General features: G+C 40.1%; 1 protein-coding gene across 2 annotated transcripts; it reads left to right on the forward strand.

The window, feature by feature from the left end:
• Positions 1-1084: 1084 nt before the first annotated feature.
• On the forward strand, positions 1085-16704 carry traf3ip2l (TRAF3 interacting protein 2-like). Of its 2 annotated transcripts, XM_080430363.1 has the most exons (10): positions 1085-1248; positions 5106-5189; positions 6517-7286; positions 8473-8518; positions 9304-9368; positions 12917-13014; positions 13181-13249; positions 14746-14862; positions 15216-15290; positions 15826-16704. In XM_080430363.1, exons 2-10 carry the CDS (start codon positions 5146-5148, stop codon positions 15970-15972), a joined length of 1431 nt encoding a protein of 476 aa, XP_080286489.1. In that variant the 5' UTR covers positions 1085-1248; positions 5106-5145; the 3' UTR covers positions 15973-16704. The 2 variants fall into 2 exon arrangements, with proteins under 2 accessions (XP_080286489.1, XP_080286490.1); XM_080430364.1 differs by lacking the exon at positions 1085-1248 and having other exon boundaries at positions 5148-5189; positions 6458-7286.
• The last annotated feature ends 812 nt before the right edge of the window (positions 16705-17516 follow it).

The raw sequence follows: 17516 nt of genomic DNA on the forward strand, positions 1-17516 counted from the left end.
ACTATACTGACCATGATACTGACCATGGTAGCCTACTGACCATGATACTGAACATGATACTGACCACGATACTGACCATGATACTGACCACTATACTAACCATGATACTGACCATGATACTGAACACGATACTGACCATGATACTGAACACGATACTGACATGATACTGACCACGATACTGACCATGATACTGATGATGTCAGTCAGTATCATGGACAGTATTATGTCACAGATGTTAGGTCCTGGTACTGGTCATTAACACAGGATACAGATGAGACTTGAGAGGCTTGCGTCCCATAGCTGGAGGGATGGGAAGGTGTGCTGTGATTGGCTAATCGGTCTGGCAACCAGCCAAGTACAGCGAGATAACGTAGAAGAAAACAAGTGATGAAGGTGTGTGTCATGTATGTCCTCTGAGTCTAAAACAAACATACCAGTTATAAAGTGTATTATTTATTATTAATCATTTTAAACCTATGTTTGTGCACGTCGTTATTTTCTGTAAATATGATATTATTATCATCATGCTATTAATGTCAACAATCGAACTGTGTTGTCTGCTCGAAATACAAGTATCCATTAACGTCAATGTAGAAATACTCTGTCCAGAATTCAAAATTTACTTGAGTAAAAGTACAAAAGTATTGGCATCAAAATATACCAAAAGTAGAAAGTACTCACTACTCATTATGTTTCACAACTTTTACAACTTTTCAAATGTATAAAATGTATACAAATCTTTTAAAAATAGCAGATCTACAAGCTCACAATGTGACACATTGCACAGGCCCAACTAAGTTAAAATGTCATTGTAGTGGACTAAAATTACAATATTTGCCTATGAGATGTAGTGAAAAAATTACTGAAAATTGGAAATACTCAAGTAAGTTAAAACACCTCAAATGTGCACTGAAGTACAGTACTTGAGTAAATGTATTCAGTTACTTTGACACCACTGGTTTGCCGGTTGCCTGGCAACCAAGCAACGTATCACAGCAGGGCCGCTCCCTCCGGACTATGGGATGGTGAGTATGTAAGTATAGAGTGAGGGCGGAGCCTGTTCACACGCTCAGCAGGACGAGAAGATTAAAGACACTTTATTATAATGTTAGTTACTACGTATCAATAACTACATATTATGATACATTGTAACAGATGGGATTACAGTAGGAATTAGACCTTCATCCTGAAACTAGACAACACTGTGTTTATACTTCCACACTTTATAAGACTCACCTGCATGTAAAGGTAAGGAAGTGATCCTTTAAGTTATTATACAACAAGTACTCACATGTTTTACTTAAGTAAAAGTATCAATACTGCAATGCAGAAATACTCTGTCACAAGTAAAAGTCCGGTGTTCAAAATTTACTTCAGTAAAAGTACAAAAGTATATTGGCATCAAAATGTACTCAAAGTACCAAAAGTAAAAACTACTCATTGTAAAGAATGTCCCATTTCACATGGTATCATTATGTATTAAATGTATAAAAATGAAAATAGCCAACGTTTAAAATGGGCTGAGGTGGTTAATGAGGTGTTTTGTAATAATAATTAAAATCTACAAAAAGTAACTAGTAACTAAAGTTTTCAAATAATTGCAGTGCAGTAAAAGTACAATATTTACCTCTGAGATGTAGTGGAGTAGAAGTAAAATTACAGTAAAATTGGAAATACTCCAGTAAAGTCAAAATACCTTAAAATTGTACATATAAGCACAGTACTTGAGTACATGTAGGCCTACTTAGTTACTTTACACCACTGACAACAAGACATCAATTTTTATCATTTGGATTTGTTTAAAGAAAACCTTTTTTAATTTGGTTATATTACAGGTTTATATGTATAAACGTATATATTGAAGGGTTTAGCTTCTAAAACGAGCAAAGAAGGAATGGTTTGTTTATTCATATTTAATCAACATGAATATGCATATGTTGTAGTAAATGTGTTTATTCATATTTAATAAACATGAATATGCATATGTTGTAGTAAATGTGTTTATTCATATTTAATAAACATGAATATGCATATGTTGTAGTAAATGTGTTTATTCATATTTAATAAACATGAATATTCATATGTTGTAGTAAATGTGTTTATTCATATTTAATACACATGAATATTCATATGTTGTAGTAAATGTGTTTATTCATATTTAATAAACATGAATATTCATATGTTGTAGTAACTGTGTTTATTCATATTTAATAAACATGAATATCCATATGTTGTAGGAACTGTGTTTATTCATATTTAATAAACATGAATAATCATATGTTGTAGTAACTGTGTTTATTCATATTTAATAAACATGAATATTCAGGCGGGGGCAGAAAGGAAGAGGCATCGAAATAGTGCACAACACCACAGATTTATAGATTTGCGTTCGGGTGCACTCCCCCCCCCCCCTGTGTGTGTGTGTGTGTGTGTGTGTGTGTGTGTGTGTGTGTGTGTGTGTGTGTGTGTGTGTGCGTGTGCGTGTGCGTGTGCGTGTGCGTGTGCGTGTGTGCGCGTGTGCGCGTGCGTGATGCGCGTGCCGTGCGTGTGTGTGTGTGCGTACGGAGGTCAGCAACAGCCACATCTGGGTCAACAGACAACACACTTCATTTGAAACCTTTCTTTATTCTCGAAGGACATTGAGGTTGCCCTTATTTTCAGTGTCGTCGAGATACATCACAGTACAATTTCATTTTCATTTTCAAATCAATATTCATAAAACAAAACTGAACTAAACAGAAACTAAACAAAAACTAATCGTGTGATACAACACAAATTTAAAAGGAGTTGCAGACACTTGTGGGTAGGTCTGCAGTCAAAGATTTAAATTGACCATATATGTTATGGGGGAACAGATCTTAAATTTAAGCCGTAGTTCATTCCAAGTGGTTGGGGCATTAAAGCAAACTTACAAGTTCTGTTGGTGTTATTCCGAATTTGGCGACCTATGGAATACCGTGACTCTACTGTCCCACCCTGATAAGCACCAGGAATTGTAGGAGTTGAGGCATTACGTTTAGTGTGAGCGATATAGAAAATTGAGAAAATATTTGACAATTTGGCCAACCTTTGACCAGTTTTTATTGTATAGTTTGTTGATTACTTTTGAGGCAGTAATGGTATTTTTCTTTTCTTTCTTAATTTCTTTTTGTAGGTATTAAAAAGCTCTTATAAGTCCTTAAATGGTCTCTTCACTGTCATCTGGGGACCCCCCCCCCCCAAAAAAAGAAAAAGAAATCCTGGGGGTCTCAACCCACAGTTTGAGAACCACTGTGATAGGTCACCTGAGAAGATTGAGTTGGTGTTTAGATGTTGTTTATTACACAGCCATACATACTAGGTAGGCTAACATGTTCCTAATGGTACTTGAAGAAGTGGTGACATACGTTTTTTCAATTAGGTTACAAAACGTCTTAAATGGCTTTTTATTGTCTTTTAATGTGAACTTTTTACATGTTTGTTTGCCATTTCATATGAAGTAACACTGACACATAAATAACCGTGATTCTTTCCAGACTCGTCTTTAAATCAAAGATTCATGTCAACATGTTGTCATATCAAAGTCACAGACTTTGACAGATCACCAACTGCAGTGTAACACTGACACCTCCCCACCCCTACCCCCCAAGGCCTCAGGCTTGACATGTTATGTTTGGATCTTTCATAGTGACTGATGATCCTTGTAGGAATGAATAGATTCAACAGATCTTCGACATGGATCAGATTTAAACAATTAAACCCTATACACTTAGTTGACCAGATTCCCATGGGCCCTGTACTTATAGTTGACCAGATCATCAAGGGCTACATTAAATATCTTTGCAGAAAATAGCTGATCTGTTAGATCGGCTAACTTTACGTCATCAGGCGGCCGGAATCCACAACCGGAACCTCCGGTGCCTGCTCAAAATTGTACTTAAGTGCAGTACAGTACTTGAGTAAATGTACTTAGTTACTTTTCACCACTGGATTAGTAGTAGTACGTGCCCAGATGTTTGCGTGATTTGATCGATTCCATGACATACTGTAGGCCTTGTGTTTCCGTTGCTGTGTGAAGAAGCATCATTTCCCATCATTATCACCAGCAGAACAAGAACGACCACAGGTTTAACAACAGCCCCATCATGTGGGACGTGGGTTTTTCTACACAATGACACAAGGTGTTTTCACCTACTGTGCTGCCATGCAAATGAGGTCCACGTTCTGTGGCGTCACAGGGTACACTGTCAAATCATTAACCCATTAAGACCTGAAGCCGACTACAAATGTCTTCTAAATCCTGACAGTTTTCTGAAACACTTATGTTGCTATAATATCAGTGGTTCTCAAACGTGTCAAGGACTTGTCACGGACCCCCATCTCAAAATATTTAGTTCCAAGGACCCTCATAAGCAAATATTTGAGTTACAAATGTATATATCAAATATATATATTCAAAGATTTGCACAAATGTTCACGATTTTTCAAAAATAGCCAAAGTGTAAAATAATGCTTTTTAGCTCAAATAAAAAAAAATGACACAGATGCGTTCCAGGTCTCAATGGGTAACAGATATAAAGGAACAGTCCATACTGTATCTAGACAACAATATCAGTTGCTTAACCCATTCAATCCGGGAACGCATCTGTGTAACCACTTAAACCATTATTTTATACTTGGGCTATTCAAAAATAGCAGATATACAAGCTCATAGCACGGCACCGAGTGAGCTGGTAGATCTGCTGTTTTTGAAAAATCTTGAAAGTAAAAAGTAAAAAATATTTACTTCTGGGGGTCCCTGGGACAAAATAGTTTGAGATGGGGGTCCGGGTCCTTAACATGAAAGATTTAGAATTTAGATTTCGAATCGGTTAAGAAAAAAAAGAAGCCATTATATGGAAATGATTTAAAATAAGGAAAGTTCTCCATAACTTCTGAAAAAGCAGCTGTCTGGATATGACATCACGAGTGGAGGAAGTGGCTGGTTTTGATTGTACAGCTATAGGGCATAGCAGTGGTGGCACAGATAGAAAACCCATGTGTATATTTATATGTTTTTGTACTTTACAGGTTATAGTAAGCAGCTACAGTGAACACATACACTATGTCTTTTGTACTTTGTACAGGTTATCGTCAACATCTTGCAGTGAACACACATGGACGTCCATGATGCTGCCCTCGGCCCTCTGCTCAGCCTCTACACACAATAGGTACATATAATAAACACCTGCACAGTGCACACAATTATACACAATGAACAAGGTTTTCAACTGTTTGTGTCCAAGGCACACCCATGGGCAAGTCAAAATCTCAAGGCACACAAAATAATAATAATAATAATAATAATAATAATTGTAATAATAATAATAATAAGTGTAATAATAATAATAATAATAACAATTAAAATGATAATAACAATAACAATAAACTCAGACTTAAGTTTTCATGAGGTGCTGGGGTTGGCTCGATGTGATACATTCTTAGGAACTGTCCCCCCCCCCCCCTTTCTTTCCTTTTCTAATTTATTTTTCTTCACTTCTCTCAAATCACCGCAGTAGATGATTGAGATAAGCAGTGATAAAAGTAGAGCACAGCAGTTTCAAGCTGACTGGAACGGAAAGTTTTAGAAGCACCTGGAAGACCTCAGTGGTCTCAGCAACACGCCCACTGTGTGTAAACCTTTTTATAAGCTCTGGACCTCTAGTGTTTTCAACAATCCCCCACGTCCCCACAACCAGTGATGAGAGAATCAAGTATCAATACTGCAATGCAGAAACACTCTGTTTCTGCATCTGTTACAAGTAAAAGTTCAGTAATCAAAATGTACTTGAGTAAAGTACAAATAGTATCAAAATATACTTAAAGTACCAAAAGTAAAAGTAGTCATTATGCAGAATGTCCCATTTCACAAGTTAACATATGTCTATAATGAAATGATAGACAATTTATAGAAATATAATTTATACAAATATTTTTTTAAATAGCAGATCTACAAGCTCTCATCACGGCGTGTTGTGAGCTTATAGATCGGCGGGTCGATGTGGGGGTCCCCTGGAACGAAATATTTTGAGATGGGGGTCCGTGGCCAAATATTTTTCATTGAGGGGGTCCTTGACGCGAAAAAGTTTGAAAACTAGTAAATGCAGTAAATCAGGGGTCTTCAACGTTTTCAGGCCAAGGACCCCCTAGCTGAGAGAGAGATGAAGCAGGGACCCCCTCTATATTGTATAATATTGTGTTTCAGATAAACTTTTGCTGCTCTTTTTTCCTTCGAAACCTATAACTCTTTGCCAAAAATAGCCGATCTACAAGCTCACAACGCCTCGCAGCGCGAGGCGTTGTGAACTTGTAGATCTGCTATTTTTGGCTAAAGTTCTCCTCAGAAAAGAGATGCTAGGGTTCAAGTGGTTAATGTAAAAAATATCATATCACACATAGATTTGGCGGACCCCCTTTAGTAACTCTGAGGACCCCCTAGGAGTCCCGGACCCCCTGTTGAAGACCCCTGCAGTAAATGATCCAGTGTTCTCCTCTCAGCCTGCAGGGCAGCTTCTTCCAACCCAGCCTCAACACACCGGAAGAGGACGACGAGACCATGAGCACCAAGGCAGAGCGTGAGCCGGGCAAACCGGCGACCAGCAGAACCCCCGACCCCAACGACCCAACCAACGGTCCCACCGCCGACCACCTCCCGTCCGCCGACCACCAAGACTCTGTGTACAACGGACACCGGGCGGCCCATAAGCACGGCGTACCCCAAGTGGCGCCCGGCGGCTACCTCCCGTACCAGCCTCCTCACGGCTTACCGGCGGGCTACAGCCAGCCCACTCCCTTCCCCAGCCGGGCGGAGGAGGAGGAGGAGGAGGAGGGGGGCGGGGGCTCCTCCTGGCTCCACCCCCACCCCAGCTTCGCCAGCGGCTGGACCGCCGGCGGCGGCGGCGGCGGCGGCGGCGGCGGCGCGGGCTTCCTCCCCAACAGCCTGCCGTCCTACCCGAGCCACAAGGACCCCGCCCCCAGCTACTCCGGAGATTCTAGCTCCTCCTCCTACTCCTCCAGACAGTTCCTGTCCCTCCCGGGCCGCTACAGCCCGAACCCGGGCAGCCTGGAGCAGCCCCGCTCGCTCCACTCCAACCCTCCTCCCACGTCGGCCAACATGTACCATCACACCCTGTCCCCGTACTACTGCTCCCCTCAGGGGGCCGCCTGCTGCGCTCAGTGCCCCGCGGAGTTCTTCAACAGGGCGGCGCCGATGATGGCCCACCCGGACCTCAGGCCGGGATACCACCCGACTTACCACGGCCACTACTGTGAGGTTTCCCTTGGTTCCCTGTTTTGTCGTCGCTGTCGGGCGGAAAACCTTGTATGTTGTCAGCTATAGCAGAGGTTCTCAAACTTTTTCATGTCAAGGACCCCCAAATTGACACTTATTAGCCCGCGGACCCCCATTTGAAAAGATATGCCAGGGACCCCCATAAGAGAATAATTTTTACAGCTCTAGCAGTGATTCTCAACCATTTTAATTTCAAGGACCCTCAGTTTGCCATGCATTAGGCTGCGGACCCCCATTTAATGGCATTTCTATCTCTGGGACACCCAATTTATATTGTAAAATCAATGTTAATTTAACTCAGAGAGTGTACAAATGTGTGCACACATTTGTACACTCTCTGAGTTAAAGACACATGGGTCAATTTGGTTCCTAACTATCTATCATTTAGCTGGCGACCCCCTGGAACTCCCTCAAGGACCCCTGGGGGTCCCCGGACCCCACTTTGAGAATCAATGAGATATAGGATATGAGGAATCAACAGAGGATCCCGGACAAGCCCCCAAATGTTACGTGAAATGTAACTTTTCAGGAAAGTAGTAGGAAGTAGGAAGTAGTTATTATTTAATCCCAAGCTCTTGTTAATACTTTTTGTTGGATAAACATTTATAAAATCCACAGACAGACTTAAAGGGATAGTTCACCCAAAAAATTACTTTAATCGATTAGTCACCCCATGGAGACTTGTTTTTGTCGCATTCCTAAGCCAATAATTTGATGACCAGTGGACCGGTAGGTAGCGGTAATTTGATGACCGGCTGTGGTTCCGGTGGGAGACACAAAGAATCTCCTTTGTGTCTCCTACTGGAACCGCTGCCGGTCATCAAATTATTGTCTTAGGAATGTGACAAAAAAAATAAAAATATCCATGAATTCAAGTCTCCATGGGGTGACTAATCGATAGGAAAAAAAGGAAATTTTTGGGGTGAACTATCCCTTTAATCACTTTCAACCCGCCATCCCTATTTTGGGCATGTCACCATTTGGGCTCACATCATTAAGCTCATTAACAAGCTCACAACGCATCGTGTCACGACACACGATTTGTAGATCGGCTATTTTAGCTACTTACAAGGTCTCAAGGCCTGACAGCAACGGTTTGCCGTTCTGTTTTTCTGTGTTACTGTGGAAACCTCTTTCCTCATTCTTGTGTTTCTCTGCTTCAGACGCAGACGGCCACAGACTTCCTGGTGCTGCTGGCTACGGGTTGAGGTGAGGTTTCTACCTTGCAGTGGTGTAAAGTAACTAAGTATATTTACTCAAGTACTGTACTTAAGTACAATTTTGAGGTATTTTTACTTTACTTGAGTATTTCCAATTTTCAGTACTTTTACTTTTACTACTCCGCTACGAGTTACTTTGCAGATATAAATGATCATATTATAAAACATACATTAACCACATCAGCCCTATTTTATACCTAGGCTATTTGAAAATAGCAGATCTACAAGCTCACAACGCGTCGCATCGCGACGCGTTGTGAGCTTGTAGATCGGCTATTTTCAAAAAAAATTGTACTATTACTTTTGGTACTTTAAGTACATTTTGATACCAATACTTTTGTACTTTTACTCAAGTAAAAAATGTTCCCCGGACTTTTACTTGTAACAGAGTATTTCTATATTGCAGTATTGATACTTTTACTTACGTAAAATATCCGAGTACTTTCTCCACCAAACATTCATCTGATGTTTGTAGATCTGCTACAGAAGATACAAAGATAGAAATTCAAGTTGAGCTGGGTCCAACTTCCAGATACAAAGATACACAAGTACAACTGTAGCTCCGATGACGCGGCGCTTGATGACGCCAACGACCGCGTTGAGCAACACAGATACAAAGCGACAGAGCGAGAAATATACTGTTTATTTTTGTATCTTTGTATGATCTGCACGTGTGAACGCAGCATTAAGACACATTTGAATACGCCCTGGTGAGTTCTTTGTTGTGTTCCTTTGAGAATGACTAAAGATGGATGTTTTCTCTCTCCAATACAGTGGCCACTACAGTTCATCTAAACAGAAGAATCCTGCCTACAACAGCCCTCTGTCTCTGGAACAGCGTGAGTAGACTACAGGGTGGAAAACGGACAGCTCAAAACGCGTCGCTTTGCGCCGAGTTTCGAGCCTGTATTTTTGATGCTTTTGTGTGACAAAGCTTCGTGTTGTTATCTTGTACACAGGCTATTTTCAGTAGCCTGAAAATATTGTATATTTAATTATAACATTTGACAGTAATAACGACATGCCCAAAAATAGGGCTGCCAGGTTGAAAGAGGTTAAACTGACACAATAACTATATGAATTGAATTTGAATTGAAATTTAAACCCAGCCCCCACTTTGAAAAGTTGACACAAACACATGTCTGTACCGTAATCTGTTAGAGTGTGTTTCCAGTGAACCACTATCAGGGCCATAAAGACAGCTATCATTTACCTTTCCTGTTTATTATGTGACTGGCCTCGAATAAGATTAGTTTTTTTCTTATCGATTTTGACATTTATAGGATCTCTGTCAGTCACAATATCCACTGACAGCTCCATGTCCTTATGATAAGATATTAAGGTCGGGTCTATAATGCATTAAAAGTGCATTATAATGCATTAATAATGGATAATAATGCATTATAATGCGCTTATAAGGCATTATAACACTCGTTATAATTATGCATAACAACTTCTAACTGACTAAATGATGGTAGTTATAATGTGCTGTTCCGCTGAGCTTATAATGCATTATGACCAGCACTTATAATACTTCAATAAGCCTTGTTATGCTTGATTATAAACATTTATAACACTTATAAGCGCATTCTAATGCATCATAGACCCGGCTTTAATACCGTCGCTGTCGGAAAGAAACCAGCTATCTCCATTTTTCATATGTTTTATAAATCAGTGCTATTGAACACCCTTAAGTCTGTGTGCAGGGTTGCCAGATCTGCTTATTATAGTTTCCCCGCAAGATTTTATTTGAAAATAGCCGATCTACAAGCTCACAAAGCGTTGTGAGCTTGTAGATCTGCTATTTTCAAATAGCTGATGTAGATGTTAAAGTGCTCATGTGGCCCATAGTCGCTTCTTTTGGGCTGGTTTTCCTAGACCTGGTTGCTTGTTTCTCTCACAGAATCTGGCAACACTGTCTGTGTGTGGGTTTTACAAATATTGAACCAATGAAAAGTGTTAAAAAGCACTTCTGACTAAACATCCTAACTCCATTGGATCCTCAAACTGTCGGTCAAACCACCTAACTCCAACTTCAATCAGATCAATTGGAATGACGAAGTCAGACGGAAACAATAAACAGCAATGGTCAAAAACCTCCTAACTCCACTTGAGCTGTATTTGAGTAAAGTGGTGATAATATAAGATCACATTTAAGTATCTGACAATGTGTAGAGTCACCATGCCAACTTTGGCGAGGCAGTATTGTGTTATTCTAACAGCTTTTTAAAATGTCCTGAAAAGTTAATACTTTGGTCATAGCTGGTTTCTGCCTGGCAGCAGATATACAGTCTTGCTGTTCTCCATACATACGCGTTCAATTCATTGCACTGTATTTCTCAATGATATGAGTGTAGTGGTGCTGTTGCAACAAGTGACAGCTGGTATTTCACCCGAGGGAAAGCAGCTATTAATCCACTGGAATTCATCTCAGACAGCCGACGAGATTGAGAGACAATACAGAATAAAGAGCCATTCACACCTAGCACGACAATTATGCAACGACGTAACGATAACTATTTGATAGATAGATAGACTTGATTTCAGACACAATAGGTCCATATAAAAACAGAGATACAAAACAGACAATAACAACACAGAGATAGCCTGAGCACCAGACTGATTTCACTCCATAAAGCCTGTAATTATGTGAGTGTCCTCACTGATGAATGATAACGTTCTGTAAATAGTGCAGTGGTGGAAAAAGTACTCACATTTTTTACTTAAGTAAAAGTATCAACAATGCAATGTAGGAATACTCTGTTACAAGTAAAAGTCCGGAATACAAAATTAAGTACAAGTTAAGTAAAAGTAAAAAAGTATTGCTATCAAAATGCACTTAAAGTACCAAAAGTAAAATGACTAAAATGTTTGAAAATAGCAGATCTACAAGATCAGCTATTTTCAAATAGCCTATGTATAAAATAGGGCTAAAGTGGTTAATGTATGTTTTATTCTATGATAATTTATATCTGCAAAGTAACTTGTAACTAAAGTTTTCAAATAATTGTAGTGGAGTAAAAGTACAATAAAGTCTCGCCACCTTAACTCTGAGAGTGTACAAATCTGTACACTCTCAGAGTTGCGATGCGAGTGTGGTTTAGCCAACAGCAACTCAGGACTCCTGAATCTCTGCCCTCCACACCCTCCTGTCTAACATCAGGGTCTTGAGCTCTACAGCATACATGGGCAACTGGCGGGCCACATGCGGCCCCCACCTTCACTTAATGCGGCCCGCACGTTAATATGGGAATACTGATATATTATTGATTCCAGCTGTTACAATTCCAAACATGCAAACATGACCCGCTTTAACCCATTGAGACCTGAAGCCGATTCTACATGTCTCCTAAATCTCAACAGTATTCTGAAAAACGTATGTTTCTATATCAGTGGTGCTCAATCTTTTTCATGTCAAGGACCCCCAAAATGATATGTATTTGGCCGCGGACCCCCATCAAAATATTTTGTTCCAGGGACCCCCAGAAGCAAAGATTTGAGTTTAAAATGTTTGCTTTAAAAATATATATATTCAAAGATTTGCACAATTTTCACGATTTTTCAAAAATAGCAGATCTACAAGCTCGTAGCGCGGCACTCGGTGCCGCGCTACGAGCTTGTATATCTGCTATTTTTGAATAGCCCAAAGTGTAAAATAATACTTTTTAGCTCAAATCAAAAAATGACACAGTTCCAGGTCTTAATGGATTAATTACTTCAGTCTATATTATTAGCTCAATGACTTGTATAAAAATTCCATTGTCTTTTTTATGTCCAATGTATTCGTATTTAAGTTCATAAAGTTAACATAAGTATAACTAAATGCATTTGAAATTAAATAAAAATGTTACTTTTCAGGATTCCAATTCAAAAATAGCAAAAAATAGCAGATCTACAATCTCAAAACGTGCCGCACTGCGACACGTTTTGAGCTTGTAGATTGGCTATCTTTGCTACGTTTGTGTGACATAGAATGGCGAAGTACAGCATTCATTTATGAAAAAAAACTAAGTACGGAGATCAGAGGTGTCTGCCCGACAGTATACGCAATGTGGCCCTCTGGAGTGAGTGGAATCAGACCATTAACCCATTAAGACCTGAGGCGATTCTTTAAAAAAAATCAAAATCATAACAGTTTTTGGAAAAAAATCTAAAAAATTTTTTTTCAAGATTTTTCAAAAATAGCAGATCTACAAGTTCATAGCGCGGCACTCGGTGCCGCGCTATGAGCTTGTATATCTGCTATTTTTGAATAGCCAAAGACATCTAAAGTGACACATATGCGTTCCAGGTATCAATGGATTAAGAAGGAATTGTTAAGGAACCGTTCCTAAAGGATCTCAACCCCATTTTGTGACCCATTCTAATATTCTTTTTTTTTACACAGGACGGGTGTTCGTGACGTACGAGGCGGACAACGACAAACACGTCAACGAAATCATCAACTTCGTGGCGCTGCTGCGACACAACGGCTTCGACACCCACGTACGTTCTGACGTTTGTTTTCTCCTTAGATGCGAAGCTCCTCCTGGGTGTGTGTGTGTGTGTGTGTGTGTGTGTGTGTGTGTGTGTGTGTGTGTGTGTGTGTGTGTGTGTGTGTGTGTGTGTGTGTGTGTGTCTGACATGATTTTGATTTGTGTTTGTTTTCCAGATCGACATGTTTGAGCAGCACTTCAGGAGCATCAGCAAGATAGACTTCATGGAGCGATACCTCAGCGAGGTAAACAGCTTAAGTAAAAGTATCAATACTGCAATGTAGAAATACGCGGTAACAAGTAAAAGTCCGGAATTAAAAATTCACTTGAGTAAAAGTACAAAAGTATTGGTATCAAAATGTACTTAAAATACCAAAAGTAGAAAGTACTCGTTATGCAGAATGTCCCATTTCACAAGTTTTCAAATGTATAAAATGTAGAAAAAGCTTTTGAAAATAGCAGATCTACAAGCTCACAATGTGTCGCATCGCGACGCATTGTGAGCTTGTAGATCTGCTATTTTCAAATAGCCAAAGTTTAATTAGGGCTGAAGTGGTTAATGTATGTTTTGTAATAATAATCAAAATCTAAAAAGTAATTAGTAACTAAAGTTTTCAAATAATTGTAGTGGAGTAAAAGCACAATATTTGCCTCTGAGATGTAGTGGAGTAGAAGTAAAAGTACTGAACATTGGAAATACTCCAGTAAAGTAAAAGTCACCTTTGACTCACTTTTAACCACTCAAACCCAAGCTATTCTGAGGTGAAGATATTTGGTGTAGAGGGAAAACTAGAGGGGCCAAAATATACTTTGACTTTGACCTCTTTATTCATAACAAACATATAATTGCTGTCGGGTAGAAACCTCTTATCTCCATATATATATTTATTTTGTAAATTAATGCCCTACTTGATCATACTTCAGCGTCACACAAAAGCCTCAAAAGTAATAGATTCAAAAGCTTGTAGATCTGCTACTTTTTCTGCTTTTGAATTTGAATCCTGAAAAGAATCCTAGTAAAAGTTTCCACCCCATAATCAAAAGGATAAAACCAGCCAGCGGCTTATTTCCATTGCGAGCTCTGGGTGTATTGTAGTCAAAAGTCTGGCAAGCATAAAACCATAAAACCAATCATATCAAACCATAAAACCAAGCATATCAAACCATGAAACCAATGCATTTTCTGGTCGGGATACCAGAAAATGCATTCAGGATAGAGAACTCGGACAGGACTAGGACACAGATTAAACAAGTGAAATTGGAGGTGATGAAACAAAGACAAGAGCAGACAAAATTGGAACTGGAACACTTCAACACTATAAAAAGGAAGTTGATAAATGGGCACTCTCTCCTGATTGGCTGACATTTTGCAACCCACCTTAAAATGTACTTTATATTCATGAAAGAGCTGGAGAGACGGGGAAACTCCTGTTCCTGAAACACTCTGTAGCAATGATTAGCCTACTATCAGAATATAGAGCTTTTACCCTCAACAAAAACATTTTGTTTTAACCACAAAAAAATCACTTACCCTACGCTACCCTAATCTCCTGGGTCTTTGAAGTTCTCTCCACGGGGTTTCACAACCTACGTCACGTTCACATCACAGTGGCACACATGTTGTTGGTATAACCGTCGGCCCTGGCTCTTCAAAGCTACTCTTCATGTTGTCTCTCGTGCCACCGTTATGAACGTGTCAAGTCATTTGTTTTTTTTTATCCTTTTCTTCTCACGCATGCAGAAGGAATACCTCATCATCATAATCATCAGCCCAAAGTACCACGAGACCGTGACGGCCTCCCCTGTCAGCCTGGAGAACGACGAGCGGACCCTCAACACCGTCTACATACACAAACAGGTAAGACCACTCTGTTTTCCCAAACGGTGGGTGGAGACCAATTTTTTGGGGGATGTTTTATACATTTTGAAAACTTGTGAAATGGGACCTTCTGCACAATGAGTACTTTTACTTTAAGTATATTTTGATGCCAATACTTTTGTACTTTTACTCAAGTAAATTATGAACACTGAACTTGTACTTGCAACAAAAGGGTATTGATACTTTTACAAACAAATGTGAGTACTTCTTCCATCACTGGTGTGTGTGTGTGTGTGTGTGTGTGTGTGTGTGTGTGTGTGTGTGTGTGTGTGTGTGTGTGTGTGTGTGTGTGTGTGTGTGTGTGTGTGTGTGTGTGTGTGTGTGTGTTTCAGCTGCAGAATGAGTTCATTCAGAATGGAAGCAAGAACTTCAGGTTCATTCCCATCCTGTTCCCTGGAGCCAGGAAGGTGGGTTTCATTTAATGTGCCGCCATAAAACCGTCAACGTCAATGTCAATTCAAACCTCAAAGTACTTGTACACAGAGGAACAGTAACACACAACATGACACACGCTCCAAGGAGCTAAATGTGGAATACAAATGATCTCAAACATGAAAATGAAAATAAAAAATAAATAAAAAACTAAAAGTCATTTATAAGTCATATATGATATCATATACAAATATTGTACTTTTACTCCACTACAATTATATATTATAACTGTAGTTACCAGTTACTTTGTAGATTACAATTATTATTACAAAACATGCATGAACCACTTCAGCCCTATATACATTTCGGTCCTTTGAAAATAGTAGATCTGCAAGCTCACAATGCATCGCGATGCGACGCATTGATGCCAATACGTTTGTACTTTTACTCAAGTCAATTTTGATTACCGGACTTTTACTTGTAACAAGAGTATTTCTACACTGCAGTATTGAAAAAAAATGAGTATTTTTTTCCACCACTGATGTTTTCTACTTACTTTGTGTCACACAGTGTCACGTCCCCAACTGGCTCCAGAACACCCACGTGTACGGATGGCCACGTGACCGCGACGACATCCTGCGACGACTGATGCGCGTGGAGAAATACAACCCCCCTCCCATCGGACAGCTGCCCACCATCATCCCCATCCCCATCTAAGAGACCCCCACCCCACCTCACCCCGGGGGCGACCACATGGACCCTAGCTTCTGGCCTATGGCATATCGCCCATCTACAAGCTCGGCTATTTTCCGGATTTATTATCAGAGAGAAGAAAGATAAGGGCCCCAAGAACAGACCCCTGGGGGACCCCCTGGTCAACGTTGACAGCTTCTCAGTCATGCTAATATTGTATGCTCAGGGTTTGGCACGCACTTATACAAACTGTACTGTACATTCCAGAGAGGTAAAGACCTCTTGTAAGGACGTGTTGAGACTCTGCACTGATGGATGCGACCTTTTCTGTGTGTGGCTTTTTTATTGGTGCTTTTTGCCCCTTTGAAAGGAGAATTCCGCCCGACGTTTTTTCTTACCTTATATCTGATATTATGATATCCTAGGATGAGTGGTACAGTAGAAAAAAAATCATAACTCCATCCGAGTCGACCGGGATGGCAGCTAAAAACCCGAGCCTATGGTACTTCGCTAGATTGCGTTTTTTAACCCATTGAGACCTGAAGCCGATTCTACATGTCTCCTACTGTAAATCTCAACAGTTTTCTGGAAAACGTATGTTTCTATATCAGTGGTGCTCAATCTTTTTCATGTCCAGGACCCCCAAAATGATATGTATTTGGCCGCGGACCCCCATCACAATATTTTGTTCCAGGGACCCCCCAGAAGCAACGATTTGAGTTAAAAATGTTATAAAAATATATATATTCAAAGATTTGCACACATTTTTCAAAAATAGCAGATCTACAAGCTCGTAGCGCGGCACTCGGTGCCGCGCTATGAGCTTGTATATCTGCTATTTTTGAATAGCCTCCTAAAGTGTAAAATAATGCTTTTTATCTCAAATCTAAAAATGACACAGTTCCAGGTCTTAATGGGTTAACCTCAACAATGTAGTCGTTATATTAATTCCTCACCGCACACATTCCTGTGTGTTGTCGCTGCTGTTGTTGTAATCCCACTGGCTCACCTGACAGTGAGGTGAACCCCGCCGGCAGGACGTATATACTGTAGAGCATTGGTTCTCAAAGTGGGGTCCGGGGACCCCCAGGGGTCCTTGAGGGAGTTCCAGGGGGTCCCCAGCTAAATGATAGATAGTTAGGAACCAAATTGACCCATAGGTCTGTAACTCAGAGAGTGTACAAAAAGGAACCAAATGGACCCTATAACGGGGCTTTGAACCCCCTGGGCAGGGTGACAAATTAAAGGAAAAACCAACATACAGTGGCCCTCATTTATCAAACTTGAGTAGACAAAAAATAAAATGGGTGTATACACTCATCTCATTGCAATTGTCTGTGTTTATCATTCTAGCGTCAATTTAACGCGAGCGCCAGCTCTCAGCCTCATGGACGCCAGTGGTTTTCATCGTAGACGTGCGGTGCAGCGTAGTCGGACTATCTGACAGCAATATCGTTGCTGTAGGGTGATAACCTTGTATGTCCAAAACTGTTCCTTTTTTTTATTCTTTTTTAAATGTTTTAAAATAGTGACAATTGCTAATCTACAAGCTCACAACGCATCGTGAG

Source organism: Gymnoscopelus braueri (assembly GCF_963280865.1).
Source record: "Gymnoscopelus braueri genome assembly, chromosome: 6".
Classification (NCBI taxonomy): Eukaryota; Metazoa; Chordata; class Actinopteri; order Myctophiformes; family Myctophidae; genus Gymnoscopelus; species Gymnoscopelus braueri.